The sequence below is a fragment of the Castor canadensis genome, chromosome 14, assembly GCF_047511655.1.
Source record: "Castor canadensis chromosome 14, mCasCan1.hap1v2, whole genome shotgun sequence".
NCBI lineage: Eukaryota > Metazoa > Chordata > Mammalia > Rodentia > Castoridae > Castor > Castor canadensis.
In genome coordinates, this window is record NC_133399.1 from 77,741,345 (window position 1) to 77,758,228 (window position 16,884).

General features: G+C 38.4%; 1 protein-coding gene across 3 annotated transcripts in view; it reads left to right on the plus strand.

Moving 5' to 3' along the window:
- Nucleotides 1–3,073: 3,073 nt before the first annotated feature.
- The window catches only part of Pdlim3 (PDZ and LIM domain 3), a 29,989-nt gene continuing 16,178 nt past the window's right edge, over nucleotides 3,074–16,884 (plus strand). For 2 of the 3 annotated variants that reach the window (XM_020177858.2, XM_020177857.2), the window contains exons 1-3: nucleotides 3,074–3,317; nucleotides 13,165–13,316; nucleotides 14,492–14,576. In XM_020177858.2, coding sequence (XP_020033447.1) covers nucleotides 3,225–3,317; nucleotides 13,165–13,316; nucleotides 14,492–14,576 — 330 coding nt within the window. In that variant the 5' untranslated portion in view covers nucleotides 3,074–3,224. The remainder of the gene's footprint in view (nucleotides 3,318–13,164; nucleotides 13,317–14,491; nucleotides 14,577–16,884) is intronic. The other variant, XM_074054840.1, reaches the window with a different exon arrangement.

The following is a 16,884-nucleotide window of genomic DNA, read 5'->3' on the forward strand; positions in this document are numbered from 1 at the left end:
TAAGGGCAAAATAGTTTCTGCTGGGTATTGAGGGGGGGAGCGGGAGGGGGTGGAGTGGGTGGTAAGGGAGGGGGTGGGGGCAGGGGGGAGAAATAAACCAAGCCTTGTATGCACATATGAATAATAAAAGAAAAATGAAAAAAAATAAAATAAAATAAAATATTCAATTCAAAAAAAAAAAAATCGTCATCCTACTGTGTCATAGAACACTAGAACTTATTCTATCTAATTGTATTTTGTACCCAATCACCAGCTTCTCTCTATCCTATCTTATTCTCTGCTTCTGTGAGATCAACCTATTTAGTTTCCACATGTAAGTGAGGAAATGTGGTATTTGTCTTTCTATGCCTATCATCACCATTGTAACAAAGATGTTAAGCAATGTGTGGTAAGAACACCCAGGAAGTAGAATGGAACTAACTCTGACCCAGGCAATCTGTCTCCAAATTTTACTCTTTCAGCCAGAGCTCTACATGGCACAGATATTCTTTGAGCATCTCAAATCACTACAGTCAAAACAGGGCTCTATTCCACAAAAATGTCTCACTGTACTTACATACTTTCTCCTTGTTGCTAAGTCCACCAATCATGTAAAGCCCAACGTAGAAGTCTGAGAGCCACCCATATCTCATAATTTCTCCCTAATCTCCTATGTGAGATTTACCCCAATCTCAATGTGCCAATGAATTAATAATTCCTGTATCTCCCCACTCTTCTTCACTCCCTCTGCCCCAATAACATCTTCCCCTGAATGGCTGCATTGAGTTTTAACTGGACTCCCTGCTTCCTATCTCCGTCAACTGTGATTCATCCAACACCTCCCAGAACGATGCTTATAAATGCAAATTTGATTAATATACCTATCACTCCTGATAGAATAAACTCAAAATGTTAGTGGACAATAAAGAACCCCCTCTCACATGGTCCCTGATGACCTTGGCCTTTGTCCCCTGTCTCCACCCTGCTTCCTGATTTACCATTTGTTTCTTGCCTCCCTGTACACACCCAATGCAGTTATTTCTACCTTGAATATTTCCTCTCCTTGCTCATCTCCAATTCCAGCCACCTGGAAAACTCTTACCCTTCAATATCCAACTAACAATTCTGCTCTAACATCCATTCTTCCCAGAGCTTTCCTTGACACCGTTCCCATCACTGTATAACACACTGCCCACTGTCTCCTTTTAAAAGGGAGTAAAAGCTAGGTTCAGTGTCTCATAACTGTGATCCTAGCTGCTCAGGGGGTAGAGATCAGGAGGATCACAGTTCCAGGGCAGCACAGGAAAAAATTAGCAAGACCCCAACACATGTCTATAATCCCAGCTATGCGGGAGGTGTAGATAGGAGGTGTAGGGTCTGAGGATGGTCCTAGGCAAAAAGAGTGAGACCTTAATGAAAACCAACTAAAGCAAAAAAGGGTTAGGGTGTTGCTCACGTGGTAGAGCATTTGCCTAGCAAGCCAGAAGCCCTGAGTTAAAGAGAGAAAGAAAAAGAAAGAGAGAGAGAGAAAGAGACAGAGAGAGAAAGAGAGAGAAAGGAAAGAAAGAAGGAAGAAAAGAAAGGAGGGAAGGAAGGAAGGAAGAAAGGAAAGAAGAAAGAAAGAAAGAAAGAAAGAAAGAAAGAAAGAAAGAAAGAAAGAAAGAAAGAAAGAAAGAAAGAAAGAAAGAAAGAAAGAAAGAAAAGAAATGGAAGATCCATAAAAAAGAATCTATTCTCAGTACAATTCCCAAACCAAAGCAGGACTCTCAGGAGTCACTGGGATGGGACCAGCGTGTCTCCTTAGAACATTCCCTGACAACTACTCTCAGCCCTACCTTGAAAGTAACCTCTGGTCACTTTCCTGTAGACTTTGGTGAACACAGGACACAGGAAATCTGCCCATTTTCTGTCCCTGCTTTCCTCGCTCTCTGTCAAGCCTTAAGAACTCATCAGGTATTATATCGATGTTGTATAGCTGATTCCTACATCTAAATGATTCCTACATCTAAATAATGCCAAAATGACCAGTAAAAAGGCAAAGAAAAAGTATCATAAAACCAAGTGACTCTATAAGCCAGTTCATAAGGTATGGTATAAACAATGACTATGACATCAGATAACTTGCCTAATTTTTTCTGAACTAAGAGCACACTTGTAAAACAATCACTATAGCACCTGGACCACAGAGGTGATCAGTGGTCACTCATCCCCTTCCTTTTCCTCTACAATTTGATTTCTTGTACCCTGGTCCCTTTTACTCACAGTCTCCTGGGTACCCTCATTCCTGCAGCATCCACTGCTCCAGCTTCAACTCCTAGGTTATTGTTACCCCTGCCTCCCATGTGTCAAAACATTTTTACAGACAGAATTTGAGGGAAGTGACAATTGGTCTACTCAAAATTATTTCTATTTATACTTTGAATGTATTGATTAATCATCCGTTTACACGTACTTCTAGATGGTTCTTTGGGTTGGACATTATGTTTGCCCAACATCTTCACTTTTAGATTCCTTTGCTTTAAAACATTAAATTCACATTTATTTATAAGTGTGTTACTGTATATTACAGATATCCATAAATAGATATGAGCGTGTACATATATTTTAATTGCAGAAATGCTTAATATTTATCTAGCATCTATGCCGAGCTGGGCACCACCGCTCATTTAATTCTCATAACCCTCACAGTCATCCTATAAAATAGGTAAAATAATTGCCCCTATTTTCCTAAGGTTTAAGGACGTTAAGTAACTTGGCCAAGGTCACATAACTAGGAAATAAATATTAACACACTCAAAACTGCTTAAATAATGAATTGCATTGATGGGCCTGCGTTGTGTTTTAATTGAAAGCATGCGGCCTGCGTCTTGCCTGCTTTAACTTCCAGTAAAGTGTCCGGCTGAGCTCCAGGGAGAGGACCCGCAGGACAGGTGTTACTTTAAGAGACACTGCAACTGTAACCCGACGCCTGGGCGCGGGTCCCGCGAGCTCCGCGCTGCACCCGGCGGGCGGTCGCGGTGACTCCGGGCGCGCGCTCTCGCCTCCAAAGTTGGAGCGCCCCGGGGGAGGGGCGAGGGCCGGGGGACCGTGACGTCACCCCGCAGCGGGGATAAAGCTGCCCGCAGAGCCGAGTGCAGGGTCGCGATCCCGGACAATCAATCGCGGGGGCAGAGCCAACCCTCGCTGCGCCCCACACCCAGGGAGCCACGAGACCCCGCCCTTGGAAGGCCACCCCAAAAGGCACCATGCCCCAGAACGTGATCCTCCCGGGCCCTGCGCCCTGGGGCTTCAGACTCTCGGGGGGCGTAGACTTCAACCAGCCTTTGGTCATCACCAGGGTAGGTATTTGCCATTCTTGCTTTTGCTACAAGTCAGGGATTCGGGTGTCACTCCTGGGAGCGCCCCTGTCGCTCAGAGTGGCCAGGGAGTCCAGGAGAGAGGGCAGGATCTGGCACTGGTGGGTCCTGGGCTTCTGGCTCCCAAGTGGGCAGTAGCAGTTTGGCAGGTTGAGGTTTGGAGGATGCAAAGCAGTTTTGAGATGTAAGGAAGTCAGCCCCAAAGTTGTTTGCCCCAAAGTCAGCTGGGATCCACTTGATCCCAACTGTCAGCTCGATTTCCCTGTGCTCAGAGAAGGCGAGCTTGGGGGCGGGAGGGAGGGGTAGTGCTTCTCGCTCCCCGCATCCCACCTCCCTTCAGTAACCAGCAGATGAGGGTCCCCCACAGCAGGAGAGGCGAACCACTGCTCCCCACCCCTCACCCCGCAACCCCGGTTATTTCTTGGAGCTAGACGCGCATCAGAGTCTGGGTGAAAACTTCAGCAAGGCGCTGTTCGCAGGGCATAACCTGAGATGGCCAAGTTGGAGACACTCATATCAGCCCAGACAGGGAAAATATTGCTGATGTGTATTCCTGGGTTTCCAGGCATTTTGAATAAATATTTTCCAAAGCTGAGAACTTGGCTTGGGAATCATTACCTATAATTCAAACTACAAAGAAAACCTGTCAGATAGTTTAGTTTACCCGATGGAAAGCACCACGCAGACTAATAACTCTAAAAATAATACTTTGATAGCAACGTCAAACTTTTCCTTAATCTTCTCTAAAGTGCTAGCCAATTAGAGAAAAGGAAAAGCAAAAAATGAAACCTCAGGCTTTCTTTCTTGTCAGTAAATTTCTAGGATTAATCCTAAAGCATTATTTGATCTAGTTGCGTTTTTTTTTCTAACATAAGTATTTCTCTTACTACAAAAGCAATTATTTCAATTCCCACATATAAACCATTTTAAACCTAATTTAAAAGCATAAACTTTCAGAATATTATACTCTTATTTTCCAAATGTAGTACTTTACTTTTTTCCCACTGCTTATACTGTATCTTATAAATGTATACTTTATAATCTGATCACTCACAGATTTTGAAGATGGCAAACCTTTTAAATTCTGTTCTATTTATGTATATGACATTTGGGAACAAATGTCCTTTCAAAATATCTCAAAACATGTATCATACAGATTATACAATGGATCATTTTAAGCTTTATTTCACATTTTTCAAAAACATATAAACACATCTGACATGTGTTTTTATATGAGACATGAAAAGTTAACATACCCCCCAAAATGTTCCTAAGTAAATTAGTCAGAAAATGCTTCTGTGATCAGAGCCAAGCTAATTCCTTTTACAGATTTACCAAACAAAACAGTTTCCATTATCTCTACTAAGAAATATGTTTGGTTTATGGAAATAAGTATGTTTTGCTTATTGTAAATGAAATAAGCTTTTGAATCATAGCAAAGAATAAATAATATTTAGATTAATCCTTAAATAATTATGTCACAAAACCCTTTGGAGAATTTATAAAAGAAACATTTTGCTACTATTATGTAACATGTCAGTATAATTAATCATGTCTGAAATTTTGAGTTGACATTAGAAGCAATGTTTATTTTAAAGCAATACTTACATCTGCAATCAGACTACAAAAGCTGTTGGTGAATTTTTTTATATAATGGCAGTTATTTTCTGAGAAGCCTATTCATAGCTTGTATCTAGTTTGTACTTCAATTTTGACATTTGATTCAATAACAGAGTGTGACTAGACACAATTATTTCATTTGAGTATTCATTTTCAATTATTTTAACTCCAGGAGAGCAGACAGAACTGAATTGTCTTGTATCCCAAAGTCCTAAAGCTGTTCCTATCGTAGATTCTTGTTGAATAAAGTGATGCATGTTCACTTGAACTTCTATGCCTTAGTGAGCACCTAGATAAGAATATTTCCACTGAAATGATAAGAATACTGAAAATCATTTTTAAAAACTAAACAAAGGCATTACTCAAAGACAATCAGTTGTTATTGAGTAATAGGATTGTTCTAGAATTTTTATATTGTTTTACAAAGTGGTGAATCCTGTTGTGAGTGTGTTGTTTTCTCTTTTGCTTGTCAAACATTTTTCTCAGCCCTTACTATTCACCGACTCCCTTGAAGCTCACATAATCCCATGGGAAAAGTAGTAGTAGGATCCCCTTTAGCAGATGAGATGAATGAGGCTCCAAGAGGCTCAATAACCTGCCATTGATCACAGTGGTGAGACAGGATTTGGTGTCAGGTCTACCTGTACTCTAAAGCCCACACATGTGAAAAATCCCACTTTCTTACTGTTCAGATGTTCTACATAGGTGTTTTCTGCCATCTAATGTGTCACAAGCCCCATCGATTCCACATCTTCAAGTTCTACCTCTTTCCTTTTTTTTTCACCCAGTGTCTTTATATGAGGTTTTCTGAGTTCACACCTAGACCTTTATCTCCTCTCTCCAATTCACCCTGCATATTCTTATCATCCACGTTTGGAAAATGCAGGGTTTTCCTATATTCTTTAAAATTCCCCAGTGGCATCACCAGCTTAAGAGAATGAAATTTGTGATGTTTAGTGTGGCACTCATGTCTTTTCACCATCTACTCCAACTTCATTTCTTCCCTCCCTCTTCCTTCTCTCCCCCTTTCTTCCTCTCCAAACATGGACAGCAGTGCTACTACCTTGGGCTACTTATAATTTCCTTAGTGTCTTTGCTTCTGGTATACCTCATTTTCCCCCAGAATTCTTTTTCTCAGTCCAACCCCACTGTCCTCAATGCCTGTGGAAACCCATTCAAATCGTACTCTCCAAGCCTTCTTCCAGAAATCGTCATTTCATCCATTGCCTAATGCCTCTCTTTATTGCCATGCTTGTACTGCAGAGGCTTAAGCATAACCATATCCCTCCAGATTGCATACTCCTGGGGAGACATGACCTTTCTACTTTGGGGGTCACTGAGGCCTAGCACAATGTCTAGCATGTCGTGTATGTTATAGAATAAATATAGACACAATATGAATGATTCACTAAACTGCTCACTTTATAATAACTTTATAGGCATAAATAAGTACAGATTGTATTCCCAAAATATTCCATAAGAAAGACAAATGAGAATTTTTTGTTAGTTGTCTATTTTAAATAAGCATATGAAGAAATGAAATACTGATGTCCACACTAAAAGTCACAAAAAGTGCCACAAATGAGATGCATTTCCTCAAATCAATTAAATCTGTTTCCATCCTACAAGTCACACTTTTCTCTTCCGGCCCTGTGCTATGCAAATGCAGGCTACCCAACTAGTGACAGTGCTACTTTACAATGATGTGAGAGTAATAACACATTCAGTCTAGCGCATACTTGGAATTTTGAACATGATCTTTTCCTGGGCTTAGCAAAGGGCAGGCAGTATCAGTGAGCCACAACTCAAAGTCAGCCATGTGATCATGAGGGAAAACAGCCAAGACTCTACAGTGTACTACACTGTGGTGCTCACTAAGCTGGGTATATTAAATGTAATTTTGACTTAACAATATTTTCAGCTGCAAAAAGAACCTGGGGTTTACTGGGACACATCTCCACCATAACACCAGGAGCATCTATATATCAAATGTTCCAGACAATGGAGCTCTACCCAGAGTTTGTGGGAAAGTGACAAATGTACCTCTTTCCATCAACTGCCATTGCAGCTCAAAAAATTAAGATAAAGGGTCTCTGTCCCATAACTACTCTAAACCAGTTAGTCAGTGGTGTGAATCTTGGTATAATTTGAAAACCACATACAACAAAAGGCAGGTAAATCAAACACCAGATACCAATAGTTTCTAGACAAAAAGTGTGGTATACTTTGTGCAAGATAAAATTTAAGTCTGAGTGTTCAGTTTAAGGGAAGGGGTGGTTTTCAAATACCATATGTAATTGTTTGAAATATTTCACAGAATAATGCTTAAGGTTCACATCTTCTTTTGTTTTTCTTGCAAGAATATTCTAAGGAGTCTCTCTCAAAAGTTTTGTTACTGTTTGTCTTTGGTGTTGGTGGTAGTGGGATTTGAACTGAGAGCTTCACACCTGCTAGGCAGGTACTCTACCACTTGAACCAGGACCCCTTTCCTTTTGTCTTTGGTTATTTTTCAGATAGGGTCTTCTGTTTTTTGCCCAGGCCAACCTGGACCACGATCGCCCTTCTTAAGCTTCCCATGTAGCTGATATGACAGGTATATTCTGTGCTCAGCTCGTTGATTGAGATGGGATTGCGATAACTTTTTTGTTTAGGCTGGCCTCAAATTGTAATCTTCCTAATCTCCATCTCCTTAGTAGCTGAGATTACAGGCATAAACCACTGTGCCAGGCCTTCTCTAAGGTTTTTTAACTGTCCAGAAAGTGGATCTACTCACACAGACAAGTAGTAGATGGCTTTTGCAAATTCCAATGTGGAATACAGCACAGATTTCTGTTGTGTACATAACCAAAATGAATGCATACAGCTGATGTTAGTATGTCCTTCTCACCCACTTCCTCCTCCCCGCTTCACTCCTCCCTTCTCTTTATTCGGAGCACACCCAGGAGTGAGATCATTATAACCAGGAATGCTATGTGGACTTGGACTACCCACACAGAGAGTTAGTGTGTCCTTAATTTTCTCAGGCTTTAACATAGAAAAGTATATTGCTTTAATATAAACTGTATTTGAAATAAACTTTTAGAAAGGCATGTTTACAGTTGGATGCAATCCTTTTCTAGGCTAAAATAAATGTAGAAGGAAGATTGATATGAATTAAGACATATTGTTTTGTGCTAACAAGGACTGTGTCTACATAGAAGCTCTGGCCCATTGTTCATGACATTCGTACATCCCACACATATCTATGATGTGCAAAATGGCTTTTATGTGAAAGGCACTGTGGAATACTATTATAATTTAGATGGATTTCTACCCTCTGAGAAGCTCACGTCAGTGGGAGAGAAGGAACAGTCACAATCCATCCAGGATTCCACCAGAAAAGTATGGCTAAAGACACAAAAGGAGGCAGGAGAGAGATTACCTACAGAAGCACCATGGGCTATAAAGTGAAACAGACCCACATGGAAACGTCATATTTTTACTGGGTGTACAACCCTAAGCAATTTTCTTATACTTCATGAACATCAGGTTTCTTATCTAAAATAGACATAATTATTTTGTAAGATTGTCTTATGAATTAAGTGAGATAACAGTCCTCAATATTGTTATTATTATAACAATAAAAGAACAGTTCTCAAGCCAGACTGCACATTAGAATCACCCAGATAACTTTTGAAAATACCCACGCCTAGGTCAGAGGTTCTTCTGTAACTGACATGAGGTATGTCTCTAGAAATGTCGATTGCAACCAGATGCTGGGGGGCTTTAGTTGCCAGGCGAGGTGTGTGAGGTGTATTTGGTAGGCAATGGAGAGCAACCAAACAATGGGCTTTGATCCATGCCTCTGTGCAGCCTTTCCACATATACTTGTCTTGCTCTGTAATTGTGATCAATTTTCTCCTTTTTTTTTTTTCTTTTTTGAGGTGATGTTTCACTGTGTTACCCAGGCTGGTCTTGAACTGTTGGGCTGAAGGTACTCTTCTACCTCAGCCTGTCAAGTCATTGAGACTATATGCATGCACCACTGCACCCAGCCCCATTTCCATTTGTAATATCAGAATCATATTAGAGACACATCTTGGACTTCTCTTGTGTCTCCCATTGTAAATAAGATATATATGCTTTATCTGTGTCTTGAGTTAGATTTTCCCCCCAAATAGAGCCAAGCAATAGGTTAATGTGAATAACAGAAATCATCCAAGGCATTTGTTAACACAAATTCCCTGGCTCCTCTCCTAGAGATTCTGATTTGTGGTTCCAGACATCTGGAATAGAATGGAGTCTTTATGTTCAACAAGGACCCCAGGTGATTCTTGTAATCAGTTATATTTGAAAACATGGTTCTGAGTGACTAATTGCAGTACTACATCCAATTATCTCTCTAGCACTTTCAATATTCAAGACCATAGTGAACCTGAAAATAATCCATTGAAAAACTCTTTGCCTCATTTCATCTCCCTCTTCTCTTCATTTGGGAAACCAGTAACAATAAACTGTGAGCAATAATATGAAGTACTAAAACAATGTGAGAATATTATAACATAATAACGTGATAGTAAAAAGTAATTCTGGGAAATAATAGAGTCTTATGTTCTAACAAACAGTTTAACTTACAAAAACCAGGACAATTCAGCAGTCGTTTTCTGATCACCAGCCTAGAGGAGCTGGAAAAACAGACAAAAGAAAAGGCACCATATTTGTTTCCTTTTTTTCTCTATGTGCTTTTTTCTTCTTCATCTTCCCTCTGTGGAGACCCAAGAACAGCAATTACCAGGATGAATGAAAAGTCAGAGATGGGTTCTACCCATCAATGGCTTCTGAAACACCTGGTGATGTAGTTAGACTGATGCTCCCAGCTTACCACGAAGCCACAGATTATTTACATGCCTCTCCTCTTTGAAAAAATAGAGACGGTCCAATCTGTCCAGCACGAGAGTTGTTGAAATAGTTAAAAGTATGGGGAAAGGCTTTGCAAATGTAACAGTTTGCATAAATGTACGTTGGAATCCTTCATTTAGTATTAGTACAGTTAATAAATTTTAGTAATATTCAATATTTAATATATCTGAAGTATTCGATATATATCCTCAAATCCATTACTTTGCTCACTATCTAAGTTCTGGTATCTCTGCTTAAAACAGTAAAACCCTACCTTCCACTCATCTAACCAAAGCTAAAAAAAAAAGTTAAGTTTTTCTAAATCAGGATTGAGTGTCATATAACTCAAATCCATTGAAGTGTATTAGTAAACCTAAGAAAGGCTTTAAAACCAAACACATTGAGCAACAGTTTCTCATGTTTTAACCCACAGAAAAGCATCCTGGTCTTAGAAGTTTAAAGATAGCTAGTGTTGACTTTGACATATTATATCTAGAGAAAATTGAAAGTTTAAGATTATTTTTATCCCTACAAGTTCCACTGGGGATGGAAACTTTTGTGCTTCTAATAGATCTGGGTCTGGGAGAACTTCTAAGTGGAAAACAGCTCAAAAATACCTCCCAAAAGCTAAGATACAAAAATCCCCAGCTCCACCCACCTTCTATCAAATATTCCTCCTGGAACATCATGGCAGCCACTGCAATGAGATGAGCAGCAATAAAGTGAGTACAGTGAACATTGGACTGAACACCTATGACCCATTATTTTAGTACTATTACTTATTTAGATAAACTTGGAGCTGCAGAGTCATAAAGTTAAATTGAGTAGATAACTAGAATAAGCAAGTAGAGAAAGAGATGAAATAATAACTGATCCTAAAATAAAGCATTGGAAACTATACAGTTTTTTTCCTGGAGCAGTATGAGATTTAAGTCAAGTCCTATCTCTAAATATTTGGAACTTCCAAACATAATAATGATAGGTTGACATTTTGAGGTATGTAGGAACTAGCTTCTTTTGCTTTTTAAGCTCTGATTTAAACGACCTCTTCATTCAATCTTCAGATCATCACTTATTAATTCTTAAACACTGGCATTAGCCCCATGAAACATTAAAAATGCAGATGATCCTTTCCTTATGTTGGGATAATATCCCAATAAAGCCATTTAAAAATATTGTAAGTTGAAAATGTATTTAATACATTTAATCTACCAAACATCATAGCTTACCAACACAGTGCACTCTGCAGTATTTGTTGTTTATCCTCCTGATCATGTGACTGACTGGGAGCTGTGGCTTGCTGCTACCACCCAGCATCACAACAAAAAATCACTACCCCAGGAAAAGATCACAATTCAAAGTATGGTTCCTACTGAATGGGTATCAGTTTTGCACCATGGTAAAGCTGAAAGTCACAAGTTGAACCATCATAAGTCAGGGACCATAATATAATATGTTTCCAAGAGCTTCTAGTCTGGTTGGAAAGACAGAAGTTACGCAAGTAAATAAACAAAGTTCAAATAATCTTCATAAAGGAAATGAGCACAATGTAAAAATACAGAATAATGAAGGGAGGGACTAGGGAAACCACTTGAGATTTTTGGGAAAGTCTCTCTGAAAATGTAACATATCAGCCTAGACCTAAAGGATTAGAAAGAGCAACCAGTGAATATTGGGGGAAGAATTTCAAGCAGAAATAACATGCAAAACTCCAGATAGGGCATGAGGTTGTTCTACTTGAGGAATTAAAAGGAAATCAGAATGACAACTGAACCGTGGGTGAAAGGAAACAGGAACAGTGTAAGTTGATTTAGTGCATTAACAGAAAAAAGGCCTATATGAGGTCCAGGCAGAGGTAAATAGCTGGAATTTACCCAGAAAAACTGAGAGTACAAATAGTAATTAAATAAATTGCTGATTTTAACTGAATATTCAGCATCATAATGCCTCACATTTTGTATTATTAAACATTTCAAAATATGGAAACTTTATGTCCTTAAGTATTACTTTCATCTCTCCTCCCCCCCCCCCACAAAAAATTATGATGGTTTCTTATAGACAGTAAAACAACGGATCTTGCTTTTTTCTCTAGTTTGACAATCTCTGTTTTTTGTGTTATATCTAGACCATTTACATTTAATGTGACTGCTGATATGATTTAATTGAAATCTACATTCTTGTTAGTTGTTTCTGTTTATTGCATCTGTTCCTCATTCATGGAGAAGAAAAGGTGAGTGATTACAGACTTCCCTTGTGTCGGTGGCCCCCAGGGATTCTGTACACTCTAACTCACACTCAACCATTAGCGATTTTTTGTTTTAGCTGAATTTTTCTTAACATCTAGTATAATGGTCACTTACTCCTCCATTTCTGTCACAGGTAATTCATGCTCATACTTTGTCTTTTCCTGAAGGCACCTGTCTTTCCTTGTATGTCAGAGTTTCTTCCCTGCAACTTCAGCTTTCTAAAGAAAAAGTCAGAAACTTACGTATTATTAGGCTTCTTGTTGTTAGTAAAAAAGGGAGTCCTCCAGATTTCTGCACCCTAGATGTCTTAGTTTAGGCTCATAAGATACAACAGACTGGGTGACTTTAAAACCACAGTTCTAGCCTCAGTTCTGGAAGCTAGAAAACTAAAATTTGAATACCGATGTGAGTTGGTCATGGGGAGGATCCTTTTCCATGTTACAGACCTCATCTGATGAAAAGACAACAAAGAGAGAGCTTTCTCTGGAATCTCTCTTTATAAGGGCTAATCTCACTCATGAGAGCTCCAGACTCCTGACCTAATTAAGTTCCCAAAGGCCCCACTTCCAAATACTGTCACATTGAGGGTTAGGATTTCAACGTATGAGTTTGGAGGAGACACACAAACATTCAGCCCATTGCACTCCCCTCATGTGAATTTTAAAGATGATAAATTATCAGGCTGCTACAGCAGTTTCAATTCAAATCTGGAAGTTGCCTAAACGCCTAAATGTAGTAAAACTCTGCTCCCAAATAGAAAGTTCTGGGGAATTAGAAAAAGTTTAAAAGATTATTTCTTTAAAACAAAGAAAATATGATTCAGAAGAGAAGTTATGGAAAACATTTTAGAAGAGAATAGGAGATACAATGGTATATGAAATGTGGTTTGTAAGACAAAATTATTTCACATGATGATAAGACAGAATTTACGCAATTGATAAACTAAGACTTATTTTAATTTATGTTTAACCTTTCCCACCTAGTGAACCATTAAAAATGTTACCAAACTGAAATACAAATGTCAGGCACGAAACTCAAGATATCACAAGACAGTGGTTTTTAAATGGTGTCTTTATTTCTTCCAGATCACTCCAGGAAGCAAGGCAGCAGCTGCCAACCTGTGTCCTGGAGATGTCATCCTGGCTATTGATGGCTTTGGTACAGAGTCCATGACTCATGCTGATGCACAGGACAGGATTAAAGCAGCATCACACCAGCTGTGTCTCAAAATTGACAGGTGCTTCTGAATTCCTGGGGTTAAAATTTGATCTGTTTTGCAGAAGAACCTGAATCAGAACTACAAATGCTTTCATCCTCCTAATGAGGAATGTCATAGGACCTAGAATTTTAACTGGCTTTTTAATATATTGGCTACTTTATTCTTATTGTCACTGAAGTCAATCAATCTGGTAGTTATTGTTAAACCTTTTAGAGAAAGAATTCTGTAGAATGTCAAAATAATGAAAAGAGGCCAATCAGATTTGTCTTCTTCCTCTAGAAGCCAGTTGATTGACTAGGAAAATAGTCATTGACCATGTAAATACTAAACAGGATGACTTATTGTCTTGCTATTCTTATTATGGTATAGAATGAAATGGAAAGTAGACAGTCTTAAAAGAATCTCTTGACGTTTCAAAATGTGATCATGCTAAAATTGGTTGCCAATATCCTATATTCTGTTTGCTGTTTTGAATAGAATTCAGCCCAGAAAAATATTTTAAGGTGTGGGTTTGAACCCACTTTCTTGTCATCAGAGCCCCAACCAGAATCTGAACAATGAAAATAACAATTGGTTGTAAGGTTGTCTCTACGTGATTATCCTGTTGCTTCTGTAGTCACACTTGTCTCTAGTACTGAGGGCTCAATCAGTTAGCTAATCCACCAGTTTCACCTGTTGAAATAGATTCTTTTTCCTATCTTTGCATAATGTGTGCCTCTGCCTGGTACACAGTCCGTTGGAGACATAGATGCATGAGAAGAGTTGGACAAAAGACAGTTCTTTGATGCCAACAGCAAAGACACTTGGCTAATCCTCCTTATCTCCTATGGTGGACTGGATAGGATACAAGGGAAGACAGGGAGGGGAAACAGAGTTTTCCCCTGGTATCTGCAGGAAGTGCTTCCAGAATCTCCCTTTCTATTGTTATCTACATGCCTTGGAGGCCTGCTTTCTCCAGAAGCCGTACAATAATCAAGCAGTCTTGATCTATTCTAGATTTCCTAACAGGACACTAAAAATGTAAGACTGATTGGATGGAGAAATATAGACTAATAAGCAAAAAAATAAGTATTCCTTTTGATGAAATTGGTGAGGGTTGCTAGTCTTTTCATAAACATAATGAAAAGTTAAAATATACTAAAATTAAAAGTGCCATTTGGATTTGGAGTTTACAAACTTTGTTTTATTTGCAGGGCAGAAACTAGATTATGGTCTCCACAGGTATCGGAAGATGGGAAAGCTCATCCTTTCAAAATCAACTTAGAAGCAGAACCACAGGTATGAATTTTAGTATAAGTGATATTCATTTACATTGTGTTTCTGTTCCAATGATGAGTATTATGGGGGTGCTTCCAAGAAGTAGTAAATGTAAAAACAAGTTACCCGATGAAGCAGTGGTCTGTCTGTCTTTACTCTCTAAGATTAATTTATATTATCCATGTTTTCTTGCATCAAGAAAAAAAGAGAAGTATGCCTAGGTGAACATCTTGTTAAAAGACACCCATGTTCTCATCAGGAAGAATTTGGCTACTCTACATAGAATCCACTCTTTTTTTTTTTTAGTTCTTATAATGGACTTCTGCCAAATGGCCATGAGGTAATATAAGAAGCTTTACTTATTTTTTTTTTAAAAAGCAAACCAAAAATAGTCTGTACCGTTTGAAATAGGTGTCTAAATCTAATAAGGTAAACTTCAATCCTTCGAAGTCTTTGCACAGATCTTAGCTATATCCTTTTTAATTCTAAATTTGGCCAATTAAATTTACTAAATAATAGATTTGACTAATGTTCTCATGATAATATTCTGCCCATACAATTGAATTACAAAAAATAAAGAATTTTCCCTTGAGGCAGCTCTATTTTATGAGCTAAATTAATCTAAGAATCTTGTGCTTATCTGATTATATCTTCTTCCAAAAAGTCCCAAAAAACTGAAACTAAATCAAACCTCAATTGTGATACACTAAAAAATCTAATTAAAAGCAGTTTTAGAACCTCTGCTAAAAAGCTCCACAGTTTAGAGATACAAAGACATATCTTTGTTAAGTTCATAAATTTAATATTCCCTTCAAAGCAAGCTTTCCTAGTAACCCACTAGATATTCCCAACATGTACTTTTTCTATTTATCTAATGAAAATGAGCTGAAAACATTTATAATTTCTGCTTCAGCTGTGCTCCCCCATCCAGGGTCGTGAACTTCTAAGTTTGTCCTTCAAGGCTTTACTTGTGTCCATAAGCCTGTTGCCAGCTATTGCACTGTAAAAGTGATCTTGGAAGGTGAATTGGATATTTAGGTCAGGTAAGATTTTCACTCTTCCAGATAAGGGAACAAATGATCGGATGAATGGGACAGGTAGCCCAGGTTGACTATCCCTTACTAGAAATGCTTGGGCCCACAAGAGTTTAAGATTTCATAGGTTTTAATTTTTGAGATGTTTCTATACACAAAGTAAGATATTTTACCAAGGAGACCCAAGTCCAAATATAAAATTCATTTTTAGATACATTTTATAACATAGCCTAAGAGTAATTCTATACAATATTTGTAGTGCTCCTGTGTTTTGACTGTTACCCATTACATGAGAGCAGGTATTGAGTTTTCCACTGTGGTAGCATGTCATTGCTCAAAAAGTTAGGAGCATTTTGGATTGCATATTTTTGGATTTGGGGTGCTCAGACTATCAATGTACTGAGAAGGGATTTGAAAGCTGATGGTTGGTAAATAGCAGCACCTCTAATCAGCATTGTCTTTGATAGAAAAAAAGACTAGAAAAGCTATCATTCAGATATAGCCCCATGCAGTACTGCAGAACCCTACCTGCTTCCTCTTGCCATCATCAATCCATCACTTAGAAGCAACACAAGAGAAAAAGAGAGTATTTGGGGCATAAAAGGAAATTTAAGGCCCTTATGCATGCATTTGTTGACTCTCCAAATTCTTTCTATCTCTAGGACCAATGGGATGGAATTCTGCACACATCCAAAATTGTAACACACCCTTTTGAAAATTACTTTTCCATTCAAAATTTCTCCTAATTTCTTAAACCTTATTTCATTAATACAAGATGTACAATAAGTGGGCAATTAGACAAATTTGACCAAATCCCCAGTGATCCTCCATCATGCTTGCCTCTCTCACCCTGACAGATAACCCAGCAACTATTAATTAAAGCACAACATGAGCTTAGACCATGTTAGTTAGTGTTTTACAAACATCTCTGCAGAATTAGGGTTTAAGGGTAATGCCTGAGTTGGAGCTCAAGCCAAGATGTCTTTCACAAATCTATAAGCATTCATTTTTGACTATGGTTGTTCTAAAAATTGGATTTTCAGGCATAATCCTAATTTTACATACTCTAGTCTCTTTTCAAACATGTATTAGACCATAAGTCCTGCATTTTGGGATTAGAAAATGTGAGTATTTATGATACTACAAATGGGAAAAAAAGAAATGAGATTTTTTGTTAAAGGTGAAGATTAGGCTAAGGTGTATTGAAGCCAGTTAGATAGAGCCTTTAAAAATTACATTAGTTTGAGTCATGACTAATTCTTATTGGCATCCTCTTTAAGAGGCCAGTGTTTAAA